The sequence below is a fragment of the Mirounga leonina genome, unplaced genomic scaffold (assembly GCF_011800145.1).
Source record: "Mirounga leonina isolate KUSES-001 unplaced genomic scaffold, KU_Mleo_1.0 Mir_114, whole genome shotgun sequence".
Lineage (NCBI taxonomy): Eukaryota > Metazoa > Chordata > Mammalia > Carnivora > Phocidae > Mirounga > Mirounga leonina.
Genome location: NW_023270265.1, coordinates 15,497,596 through 15,511,463, shown reverse-complemented (window position 1 = coordinate 15,511,463; position 13,868 = coordinate 15,497,596). Strand labels below are relative to the sequence as shown.

At 38.0% G+C, this 13,868-nt stretch overlaps 1 protein-coding gene and 1 pseudogene across 4 annotated transcripts in view; both read right to left on the bottom strand.

The window, feature by feature from the left end:
* The window catches only part of MARCHF8 (membrane associated ring-CH-type finger 8), a 134,010-nt gene that overhangs the window by 55,956 nt on the left and 64,186 nt on the right, over positions 1-13,868 (bottom strand). For 3 of the 4 annotated variants that reach the window (XM_035024045.1, XM_035024070.1, XM_035024051.1), the window contains exon 2: positions 11,497-11,676. In XM_035024045.1, coding sequence (XP_034879936.1) covers positions 11,497-11,598 — 102 coding nt within the window. In that variant the 5' untranslated portion in view covers positions 11,599-11,676. Of the gene's footprint in view, positions 1-11,496; positions 11,677-13,868 lie in introns of those variants that run through there. The other variant, XM_035024063.1, reaches the window with a different exon arrangement.
* Positions 5,802-5,960, bottom strand: LOC117998784 (annotated as a pseudogene).

Sequence of the window (13,868 nt, the reverse complement as noted above, 5' to 3'; positions counted from 1 at the left end):
GTCAGTGCCATGAGAGATGCCCTAATGGTGCCCCAAGAACAAGCCAGCCACAATGATACAAAACAGGTTCAAGCACTAAACTGGGAATTGGGCTAGATTCTAGGATGTTAAAACACAGATTTTATGATTTAAAAAGGCAATGATTTATCAAATAGAAAAAAGAGGGGCGCCTGGGTGGCTCAGTTGTTAAGCGTCTGCCTTAGGCTCAGGTCATGACCCTAGGGTCCTGGGATGGAGCCCCACATCGGGCTCCCTGCTCCGCGGGAAGCGGGCTTCTCCCTCTCCCACTCCCCCTGCTTGTGTTCCCTCTCTCGCGGTCTCTCTCTCCTTGTCAAATAAATAAATAAAATCTTTAAAAAAAAAGAAAGAGAGAATAATTAAGAAGTAAAAGTATAGCGATTATGCCTCAAAATACTGTTATCACTTGAGAGGCCATCTTTTCAGAAGATGTCAGGTAAAGATGAGTACAGTATTAGCTGCCAGCATTCATATATTTTTATAGCAAATATAAATGTGGTTAGATAATCATCATCCTATAAGTGCGTATAAACTTATGTTTAAAAGCGAATGGAATAGCTATGTGCTTAACTCACTGAAACTACAGAACATATAAACTGTCTTTCCAGTAACATATTATCTCATTAAGACTCAAGTGTTTATAAATGTATGTGGCGAAGCATAAAAAAACACAATCATCATCCTGATGCTTCATGGCAAAATCAGAAGCAAGATGGTGAAGCCAATGGGGTCAGCAAAAGAACTGTTTATAAATATATAAAAGAAAATAGTACGTTCTTTTCCCATGGAACTTACTTACTGTTTCAACATAAGCTATTCACTGAATTACCTTTTTGTTTATCCTTTTCAAGAAATACCATAATGTGCGCCAGTTCATTCAGTATCCACATCAATTTCATTTTAAAGGAGTATAAAGCAGAAAATTTATATTTTCTGAACAATCTTGTAATACGGGTTCCAGGCATAATTAGGTTGTGTTTACTCAATGCAGTCACACTCAAAGTTTTGATTTAGAGATGATACATGGGGGAGAAAAAGAGAGGGCAGAGCATCCACTTTGCCCATCCAGATCATGGCAAAAGTGGGTGGTTCTAGAGCCAGCAGCTTCTTCCTACTTCAGCAAAGTCTGTAGCAATGTGGCAGCTTTTCCAACTATGGCAAAGATAATGATTTTTTTTCACCAGCAGTGGCAATAGCAACTTTGTCAGCTCATCTCAGGAGAACAGTCCAAGAGATATTTTTCTTATTATATTAATCTCTTTAAAAATGTTTTAAAATACTATAATTCTGGGATTTATAACTCTGGGATTTAATGAAAGATGTATGACAATAATACCATAAAAGCCAGGAGGAGAGAAATGAAAGTATACTATTGTTAGGTTTATACAGTATACCTGAAGTAATATAATATCACTTGAAGGTAGACTGTGATAAGTTAAAAATGTGTACTATTATAAACCCTGAAAAATTTTTAAATTAAAAAGCCATTAAAATAAAGAGTAATAGCTTATAAGCCAACAAAGAATTTAAAAAGGCCAAAAGAGATGAGAAGGGGAACAAAGGCAGATGAGACAAACAGAAAACAAACAGGAAGACTTAACCCAACTGTTTCAATAATGTCTTTAGATATAAATAGTCCAAACATCTAAATAAAGAGCAGAAATTGTCAGACTAGATAAAAAAGACCCAACCACATACTGCTTATATAAAGAGCACCTTAAATATAAAGACACAAATGAGTTAAAAGTAGAAAGAAAAGTTGATGCTATGTTAACACTTACCAAAAGAAAGTTGCAGTGCCTATATTATTAACAAAGCAGATTTCAGAGCAAAAAATATTATCACCATGATAAAGATAATCATTTCATAATAATAAGGGGTTATTTTGTCAAGAAGACCAAACAATCCTAAATGTTTATGCACCTAATAATAGAGCATCAAATACATGTAGCAAAACTGGGAAAAATAAAACAAATCCAGAATTATAGTCAGCAATTTCACTACCACTCTTTCAACTGAAAGAACAACTAGATTCAAGGATATGGTAGACTTGGAAAACACTATCAATCAACTTGACCTGACTGACACTCATAGAACACACCATCCAACAATAGAGAAATACACATTATTCTAAAGTGTACAACGCACATTTACGAAAAGAGACCATGTTCTGTGCCATTAAACAAGCCTCGATAAATTTTAAAGGATTTAACTTATTCAAAATATGTTTACAGACCAAAATGGAATCAAATTAGAAATAAATAAGAGCAAGATCTCTGGAAAGTCCCGAAATTTTGAAAATTAAATAACATACTTAAAAACACCCATGGATAAAAGAAGAAATCAAAGGGAAATTGGAAAGTATTTTGAACTGAACAAAATGAAACTCAAAAGTAAAATATGCCAGATGCCACAAAAGCAGAAATGGGGAAATTTATAATCTCTAAATATCCACATTAGAAAATAAGAAAGGTCTCAAAAAAAAAATAAGAAAGGTCTCAAATAAATAACCTTGGCTTCTACCTTAAGAAGCTAGAAAAAGAAGAGCCAATTAAACTCAAAGGAAACAGAGGAAAGGAAATGAAGAATATCAAAACAAAAACAAAAACAGAAAAAAACAGAAAACAAGTAACACAGAAAATCTATTAAACTGAAAGAATTCTTTGAAATCAATTAAATTGATAAACCTGTGACCAAATGATCAAGAAAAAAGGATAATCAGTGACATAAGCTGTATGTTTGTGTCTCTTCCAAAATTCATATTCATATGTTGAAATCCTAATGCCCATGTGATTATATTAAGAGGTAGGGACTTTGCATGTGATTAGGTGAAGAGCAAGGAGCTCTCATGAATGGAATAATGTCCTTAAAGAGGCCTCAGAGAGGGGCGCCTGGGTGGCTCAACCGGTTAAGGGTCTGCCTTTGGCCCAGGTCATGATCCCAGGGTCCTGAGATCAAGTCCCACATACTCTCTGTTCAGCAGGGAGTCTGCTTCTCCCTCCTCCCTCTGCCCTGCTTGTGCTCTGTCTCTCTCTCTCTCAAATAAATAAATAAAATATTAAAAAAAATTAAAAAGAGTCCTCAGAGATATCCCTCACCTCTTCTGCCACATGAGGCTATAATGAGATGTCTGCAACCCAGAAGAAGGCCCTCACCCTGGAGCATGCTGGCACCTTGACCTGGGACTACAGAACTATGAGAAATGAATTTCTATTGTTTATAAACCATCAAGTCTGAGGTATTTTGTTATAACACCCCAGAATGGACTAAGACAATAAGGGAACATTATAAACAATTTTATGTCAATAAATTCAACAATGAAACTGACCAATTCCATAAAAGACACAAATTATCAAAGTACATTAGAAAAGAAACAGATAACCTAAAGAACCTTATATTAAAAATATTGAGACTTTAGTTTAAAACTTGCTCACAAAAAATCTCCATGGGCCCCTGGGTGGCTCAGTCAGTTGAATGTCTGACTCTTGGTTTCAGCTCAGGTCATGATCTCAGGGTCGTGAGATTGAGCCCCATACTGGGTTCGGCACTCAGGGAGGAATCTGCTTGAGGTTCTCTCCCTCTCCCTCCGCCCCTCCCTGCCCCTTACACACATGCGCTCTCTCCAAAATAAATAAATAAATCTTTAAAAAAAAAAATTTCCAGACCCAGATGGCTTCACTGGTTAATTCTACCAAACCTTAAGTTAGAAATAGTAATACCAATTCTATTTAAACTCTTCTAAAGTATTCAAGAGGAGGAAACAATTCCCTCATCATTGTCCTTATGACAAAATCAAAAACATTACAATCAAAGAAAACTACAGACCGACATCCCTTTTGAACACAGATATAAAAATTCTAGACAAGAATTTTAGCAATTACAATCAAATTAGATATATATAAAAAAGTTAATACAGTATAATCAAGTGTAGTTTATACTAGAAACGTAGGGTTGGTTTAACATTCAAAAAAAAAAAAAACAAAAAACACACCAACCAGTGTACTTTGCCATATTAACAAACTGTGATGGTTATTTTTATGTGTCAGCTTGACTGGGCTAAGGGATGCCCAGATAGCTGGTAAAACATTATTTCTGGGTGCATCTGTAAGAGCAGTTCCAGAAGATATTAGCATTTGCATGCCCCCCAAAGCAGGTGGGCATTATCCAAATCCACTGAGGGCCTAAATAAAACAAAAAGGCAGAGGAAGGGTGGATGTATTCTGTTGCTTGAGCTAGCACATCCATCCTTGGATATCAGCACACCTGGTTCTCAGGCCTTCAGACTCCAGACTTTGGAATCAAACTGACTCAGTAACATTTGCTTCCCTGGTTCTGAGACTAAATGACTCAATGACTAAATGACTAAATGACACCATCAAACTTCCTGGTTCTCCAGTTTACAGATAGCAGGTAGTAGGATTTCTCAGCCTCCATAATCATGTAAGCTAATTCCTATAATAAACCTCTTATCTATATCTATATATCTATAGATAAAGATATCTTACTGGTTCTGTCTCTCTGAACATCCTTGACGAATATACAAAATAAAAAAATAAAAAACATATGATCATCTCAGACAGAACTGCAAGAACTTTTTGGTACGTATGACTCCATCCAAACCCGTGCACTAAGAGACTTGAACAAACACTAGCATAGTTTCTAACTTCTCATGGCTGTGTCCCTAGAATGATGATTACAACCCTCTTAAGTTCCTGCCTGGAAAAACTCAAGGTTGCCAAAAGCATTTACTGTTTATTCCAGCCAACACCTAAAGATAGAGCCCCTATATCCCAATCTCTGTAGGAGAGTACAAGCCTAACTTGAGTAAGCACCAGGTAGCAAACCCAGATGGTTTAATCACACTGATCAACTCCTTTCCAACTTTTTGTAAATTTCAACATCCCCAACTCTGCTCAAGCCCCCACTCATTTCCCATTTGTTCCTCCTCTCTCCTCCCTTATTCTCCTTTTAAAATATCCTAGACATCTCCACACAAAAAGAAGCTGAATTCAGTTCACACTGGACTCTCCTCCCCACTGCAATAGTTATTACTGAATAAAACCTGCCCTTACTGCTTTAACTAGAATACAGCTTTATCTTCGGTAAGACACAGAAAAAAAGCATTTGACAAAACCCATGATCCATTCCTGACCAAAACTCCTAGCAAACTAGAAATGGAAGGGAACTTCAACTTGATACAGGGTATCTACAAAAAACATACAGCTAACATCATACTTAATGTTGAAAGAATAAATGATTTCACCCTAAGATCAGGAACAACACAAAGACTAGAGACATTCACTAGGACAAAAAGGGAGAGAGGCATCCATATAAAAAGAGGCAGCGTAAAACACTATTCATAGATGACACAATTGCCTATGTAGAAAATTTAATAGACTCAAAGCTACTAGAACTCATAAGTGAGTTTGCCAAAACTGCAAACAAGATACAAGATATAAGATCAATACACAAACATCAATTTTATTTCTACGTACTAGCAATGAGCAATAGAAAATAAAAATTTTAAAAAATAGTATCATTTACAATGGCAACAAAAATACAAAGTAAATAGGGATAAATCTGACAAAAGGTGTTTAAGACTGATCTAAACACTGAAATCTACAAAACACTGCTGAGAGATATTAGAAAAGACTTAAAGAGGAGACATACCTTATTCATGGGTCAAGACTCAGTACTGTTAAATGTCAGTTCTCCCTCAAATTGAACTACAAATTCAATAATCCCAATAAAAATCCCAGCAGACTTTTGTGTAGAAACTGACAATCTGATTCTTAAATTCATATGGAAGTGCAAAAAAACTAAGATAGGCAAAACACGTTTGAAAAAGAACACTATCTGATTTTCAAGACTTATTATTAAGCTGGAGTGTTTATGACAGTGTGGTATTACACTTGATCTTAGCCAAAAGGCCGAGGGGCTATTCATGTAAAGATAGTAAATAGATCACTTAAACAGAAAAGAGTAAAGAAATAAGCACATACATATTTGGGCAACTGATGTAAGGTAATGCGATGGAGAAAAGACAGTCCAATCTATTCAACAAATGTTACTAGAACAACTGGATATACAAAAATAAATAAATAAATTGTATTGGATATATACTTCATACAATATACAAAAATTAATTCAAAATAGATCACAGACATATGTGTAAAACCAAAATTATAAAAGTTCCAAGATACTATTTGCGCCTTTGGGTTAAAGTGAAGCTTTCTTAATAGAAGACCAAAAATACAATAAATACAAGGACAAAAAGGATAAACCTGACTTCACCAAAATTTAAAAAGTTAAAACCAAACTTTAGTCTTCAAAAGACACTGGCAGAAACATTAAAAGACAATCCAGACATTGGGAGAAAACATTTGTAAAGCATATATCTGATAAAGGACTTGTACCTAGAATACATACAGAATGCTCAAAATTTGACAGTAAGAAAAAAGGCCACCAATTTTTTAAGTGGACAAAAGATTTAAAGAGGCTTTTCAACAAAAAAGACAAGGATGGTAAATAAGCACATGAAAAGATGCTCAATATCATTACTCCTGAGGGAAATGCAAATTAAAACCACAATGAGATGCTAGTATACACCTATTTAGATGCTAAAATTAAAAAGACAGACCATATCAAGTGTTGGCAGAGATGTAGAAGAATTGGAACTCCCCTCCTTCTGGTAGGAATGTCAAATGGTACAATCATTTTGGAAAACAGTTTGGCGGTGTCTTAAAAAGTTAAACATACATCTACCATATGTTTCTACTACTAGGTATTTACCCAAGGGAAAGGAAATATATGTCTATACAAGGGCTTGTATGAATGTTAGGAGCAGCCTTATTCATAACAACCAAAAACTGGAAACAATCCAAATGTCCATCAACAGGAGAATGAATAAAGGAATTGTGATAAATTCATACAGTGAATACTACTCAGCAAGAAAAGGATACAACTTGATACACACACACACACACACACACACACTGGAATATTCTTTCAACCATCAAAAAAAATGAAATCTTGCCATTTGCAATGACATGGATGGAACTAAGAGGATATATACTAAGTGAAATAAGTCAGTCAGAGAAAGACAAGTATCATATGATCTCACTCAGATGTGGAATTTAAGAAACAAAACAGATGAACATAGGGGAAGGGAAGGAAAAATAGGATGAAACAGAGAAGGAGACAAACCATAAGGGACTCTAACTATAGGAAACAAACTGAGGGTTGCTAGAGGGGAGGTGGGTGAGGGGATAGGGTAACTGGGTGATGGGCATTAAGGAGGGCATGTGATGTAATGAGCACTGGATGCTATATGCAACTGATGAATCACTAAATTACCTCTGAAACTAATAACACACTATATATTAATTAAATTTAATTTTTAAATTTTTAAATAAAAAAAGACATAACTATTGATACACACAACTTGGATGAATCTCAAAAGAATTAATCTTTGAAAAAAAGCTAGATTTAAAAAAGTACATAACAGGGGCGCCTGGGTGGCTCAGTTGGTTAAGCGACTGCCTTCAGCTCAGGTCATGATCCTGGAGTCCCTGGATCGAGTCCTGCATTGGGCTCCCTGCTCTACAGGGAGTTTGCTTCTCCCTTTAACCCTCCCTCTTCTCATGTGCTCTCTCTCCCTCGTTCTCTCTCAAATAAATAAATAAAATCTTTAAAAAAAAAAAGTACATAACATATAATTCCATCTATATAAAACCCTAGAAAATGCAAACTAATCTACAGTGAAAGAAAGCAGATCAATGATTGTTTGAGGAAGGGGCATGAGGAAACTTTTGTGAGTGATGGATATGTTCACAATCTTGCTTGAGAAGAAACTATACACTTTAAATATGTATTGTTTATTATATGTCAATTATACTTTAATAAAGCTGTTTAAAAATGAAATAAGGGGCGCCTGGGTGGCTCAGTCATTAAGCGTCTGCCTTCGGCTCAGGTCATAATCCCAGGGTCCTGGGATCGAGCCCCGCATCGGGCTCCCTGCTCAGCAGGAAGCCTGCTTCTCCCTCTCCCACTCCCCCTGCTTGTGTTCCCTCTCTCACTGTGTCTCTCTCTGTCAAATAAATAAAATCTAAAAAAAAAGAAAGAAAACATAACAAAAAATAATCTTGAAAAATGTAACAGGACCTATCGAACCACAAGACAGTTTAAGTCTGGATAAGAAATTAATCAATAACTCTCTAAACTATAAGAAAAAAAATATTCTCCCAAATGCAAACAACCTCCATATCAGATTTCTAAATGCAGACCAGAGTCTGGAAGGCAATGGATTGATACTTACAAAACACTAAGAAAAAAAAAAAATCCTCAAGAAACATATACCCAGTTCCTAAGCAACAGCAGCAGAAATCCTTTTATTATAAAACATTCTTCGTAATTCCACAGTGGTCCCCATACCATTAAAACTAAATTCATTCATTCATTCATCAACTGTATTGACTTATACTCTGTAAAAGTCATTAACTCTTCTTAGAACTGTAGAGATATGGGCTCCTGCAGTGGATGCTACAGAATCACGCATCTGATAAACATAGGTAAAACTGTCGACGTTAAGGGTTAGATTATTTGATTCTGGGTAAACTGCAAGGCCCCGCTCTTCTCACAAGATTCAGAAGGAATAAAATTGTTGCTGATGGAATGAACTGTCTCATGCTATCCCAGAGACTGAGATAAAGCTCAACCTTTGCAGTTCTGAAAACAGTGGGTGGATGAGCAGGAAGGAAGGAGTGCCTCTATCTGCCCGGCTTCTCTTTCCCTCCTGCCTCCTCTCCCAAACATAGGAGATCAGAAATCATACCAAAGAATCCTGTTTTGAACTCACTGTGCCAGGGAAACTGGATAAAGGCAAACAGACTCCAATGGACAAAAATGTGCCTTCCAAATCAATTCTGATGCCACATTTCAGAACCGAGACAGCCACAGAAGTCATTTTCAGCACCGCGCCATCTGCTGCCAAACGGTTACAGGGCCCTGCAAGCTCCTGTCCCGGCTGTAACTCCCCCACCTGCAGCCTCACCTTGGCACCCTGATTCCCAGAACTGTCACACTGCCATCAGGCATCCAAACTATTCCCCACGCTAAAGTGGGACAAAATGGTGCCTTTTCCCAATACCGATTAAAATCCCAATTCCATGAATACAGTCATTAATGCTACTTATTTAAACCTTAAAATCCCTATCGAATAGATCAATTCAGTAAGTATTTACTGAATATCCACTACAACAAACCTGCAATAGGGTTTTATATACAAAAGAATCTCTCTTCCTGGCCTAAAATGTTGGACTTCTTCCTTTATTCCAAACAAGTGATAGCTTCCATATCAAGAAATTCCTGCCATCTGGTGTCCAAATTTGACACTGCACCGAGCAACCTCTATTTGGTATAGGCAAGCACCCTAGACTAAAAAATGTTCTATGTAGCAGTATTTAAAAATCCATTTGGACTAGGGGCGCCTGGATGGCTCAGTCGGTTAAGCGTCTGCCTTCGGCTCAGGTCATGATCCCGGGGTCCTGGGATCAAGCCCCACATCGGGCTCCCTGTTTGGCAGGAAGCCTGCTTCTCCCTCTCCCTCTGCTGTTCCCCCTGCTTGCGTGCTCTCTCCCTCTCTCTCTGTCAAATAAATAAATAAAATCTTTAACAAAAAAAAGCCATTTGGACTAAAGGGTTATAAGAAAAGACCATTAATTTAAATGAATCTTAAATGAAGACTATTAACTTAAATGAAAACTGAAAGAATATGGAAAAGATGGGGCATTCTCCCATCTCCAGCAAATTGAGGAAAAACTGAAATACTGAAAATGATATAGCCAAAACACATCTACACCAGCACCAGCCCTGGTCAGCCTTTCAACCAATGCTGACCACACTCCTCCTAAGAGCTCAGCAAAACAGAAAGGGTGCAGACTGATGACACAAACAACTGAAAAAAGGAAAAGACAAACTAAGAATATAGAGACCTCTTTTAAGTTATATGGTACCGTTGCATTTTCCATAGTCCATGTACTTCAAGAGCTATGATGTGATAGATTCGGGGGGTTTTTTTTTCATTATTTATGTAATAAGGCAAAGAGTGGTGTCCCATCAACTATGATGACTCAACTTCAAACAAGACATTACTTTTTGATTTAACAGGGATTCTTCAGAGTCTTCGGCAAAGATTTACTACAAAATAAGAAAGCTGTGAGAACTAATGAGCACATGTCTACACAGCACATGGTAAAGGCAAGGAGAAAATAGGAGTCATCCTTGATTCCTCCCTATCTCACCCCCATCCAATTATCAAGCTCGGTGGATTAATAAACTAATTATCTCTCTATCCCCACTACCTTATCCTAGACAAAGTCACCATCACCTTTTCCTTAGGCCAGGAATTGGCAAACTACAGCCTACAGGCCAAATCTGGCCTGTCACCTGTTTTTGCAAGTAAAGTTTTATTGGCAAGACCATTCATTTATATATTGTCTTTGGCTATTTTCATGCTACAATGGCAGAATTGAGGAGATGTGACTGGCCCACCAAGTCTAAAACATTTATTATCTGTCTCTTTACAGATAAAGTTTGCCAAACTTGGCCTAAATAGGCTATTAAATAATCCTCTAACTAGTCTCTCTAACACTCATTCAATTCACTCTCCAAACAGCACTCTGAGTGAAAAGTTTTAACAACACAAACTTGATCATTCATTCTTCTGCAAAGATAAACCCAAATTCCTTATGGTAACTCCTGTAACTTTTCCAACCTCCCATCTTGCCACTACCCTTTATGTTCCAGTTATTCTATTTTAATCTCTCCAAACTCACCCTGCTTTAGCCTTTGGGCTTTCAGCATATAATATTTCTCCCAAATGGGATACTCTACCTTTCTTTAGCTAACTCCAGGGACCCTTCAGGGTCTCTATGTAAATGTCATTTTCTCCAGGAAGCCATTCCTGACCCCTTGGGCTGGAATTCAGTGGTCCTGCATTCCTTCATCACTGACCTTGTTATTAGACTCTAACGCATTTTAATTGTCAGGCCAGATCAAGAGCCATATGAGGGCAGAGATAGGCTCTGTACTGTTAACTATGATACATATGATATCATACATAACATATCATACATATGATAGTATGTATGAGGTATTTATAAAATCTTGGTTCAAATTAATTTCTCCTTTGCATCATATTCTGAGAATTCAAAGAATTTTTCTCAGAGATTTATCAAAAACAATCATACCATTTTAGGAAATGAAGATAAGTCATGTATTACCATAGCAGAATAAGTTGATACCAAAATCTGAAAACCTAGAAATCTACAGAGAAAACTTCTAAGCCCAACTATTTACACCACATGCATTTTAGTATATTACTGGAGAAAACCTTGATCATCAGAGCTTACCATTCTAGACCATATATAATGAAAACAACAAAAATAATGAAACTAAAAAAAAGTATTCTCCTAATACCTGCTCTTCCCTCTCCTTTTCTTTGGTCTTACTTCTGTAGACTCTAGCAGAGGTGGCATCCTGGGTTGGAATGGCAGAGATCTGATGCAGTGGCATGCTCATCCCAGCCTCCTGTCTGGTTGTCTTCTTTACTGAAGAGAGTCTCCAGTGGTAGAGTCATTTTGGGCCATGGACCTCAAGCTGAGAGGGAGAAGACAAGACATAACTGAGCTAAAACACTTCAAATTTCCAACAGTGACATTAGCATTTTATATTTATATTCGAAGCAGTTACAATGTCTGACATAAATACTCGGTATTCAAAAAAAAACAGAAGGTAAACATTTTATGGGGGGCAATTTTGACATTTTTCTCATGTAATAAGATGGGAACACCTGAAAGAGTCTGTGCATCAGGTACATGTATAATCAGATATTAATTTTCCATTGGCCATTAGGTTTTAAACAGCAGTGCCATCCTTTATTTTAAGAATATTTCTGAAGTTAAATTTTTTTCTTGAAAAAGCACTCATTCTGATATAAGTAGTGATCTTTCTTTAAAACCACTGCCCTTGAATTCACATAATGGATTAGGGTAGGATTAAAGGTTAAAAAGTCTAAAATAAATCTAAAATATCTATGATCTCTGCTTAACCTTCTGAAAGTCTAGACTCTCTAGACCAGGGTGCCTGGGTAGCTCAGCTGGTTAAGCGACTGCCTTCGGCTCAGGTCATGATCCTGGAGTCCTGGGATCGAGTCCCACATCGGGCTCCCGGCTTAGCGGGGAGCCTGCTTCTCCCTCTGACCCTATCCCCTCTCATGCTGTTTCTCGCTCTCTCTCAAATAAATAAATAAATAAAATCTTAAAAAAAAAATTAGACTCTCTAGACCAGTTGTTGGCAAACTTTTCCTATAAAGGGCCAGAGAATAAATATTTTAAGGCATTGTGGGCCATATTTTTTTTTTCCAAATTACTCAAATCTGCTGTTGTAGTGTGAAAGCAGCCACAGTAAGTGTGTAAATGAATGAGAATGGTTATGTTCCAATAAAACTTTACTTACAAAAACAGGTGGCAGGCTAGATTTGGCCCAAAGCCCGTAGTGCTAACCCTGTTCTAAGGAACTTTCCGGGGAAGATGAGGGTCATCATGGATATTCCTGGGATCCTAAGAAGGCTGCCCTTAGGTAAAATAATAGTTTCTAAATAAGTGATTCTAGGCCCACCTGCCTTTTTTCTGGTTTTCTCCTACATTCCTCCAAAGTCCCTGGTAACTGGATTGTATGTTTTCTATCCCCGCACTCTGTCCCCACTGAAATTTATCAAACTCTGTATACAAAACCAATTATATACCCAAATTATCCATAACGTTTAATGTAGCAATGTTTCATGCTATTTGAATTTTAACAAAGGATGGAAGCATTAAACCAAAGATTGAATCTCTAATTTGGGGTTTTTCACTTACTAACCATGTGTTGGAGGGTGGGACAATAGCCAGGGAGTGTAAATAACAGGGCCTAACAACTCTGAGGTCTTGTTTGATGAGTAGCAATTTATTCTGCCCAACCCTAAGGTCACATCTTAAGGGCAGCCAACTATTCCACCTCTCCCCAAACTCTGCTCTGGACTAAAAGTAGGTGTTTGTGTGGCTGGCCCCTCCTCTGGCAGTATTACTAACAAAACCAATGAGCAACAGAACTCACAGAATTAATTTCTTTCATCAGATTCTCTGATCAACAAACAACACGAAGGAATAAGAAACTGGAAGGGATCAACACTATGAGAAAATGAACGAAAAGAATATTCTTTTTAAAAGTTTAGTGTTCTAGCTTTTCAGTGGAGGAGTAGGGTACCCTATTTCAACTGGCCCCGGAATTGAGCTGGGTATCTACCAGACCACTCTGAGCATCCATGAAACCAGCCTGAGATGTAAGAAGATCTGGATCTCTACAAACAGAATATCGCAGGCGGTTGGTTTTGAGGTACAAAGCGGGGAGCCGTGATTCTGCAGGCAGATATCAGAGGATAAACGGCAGCGGGAGGGTGGCTGGCCATGGGGATCCTACACGGCCGGTGAGTGACAGCCTAGTGTGCTGCAGATGGGGCACAGGCTCGCAGACCGGTAGCGGCGGGAAAAGGACTTTAGGGCAGCCCCCGGGGATGGAAACCCGGAGCGGTGGGGTCGTGCTTGCAAACTGCAGCCCCCGGACGGAAACCCGGAGTGGCGGGGTTGCGCCTGCGAACTGGGAGCGGCTGGCGGTTTTAGAAGCACAAAGGACAGAGACGTGCCCCGACCTGGAGGCAAGACTGGGAGCGCTATGGAGGGGCGCACAACCCAGGCCGCTTTTATAGTTTATAGCAATTTTGCAGTTTATAGCAGCACAGACAGAAACCGAGA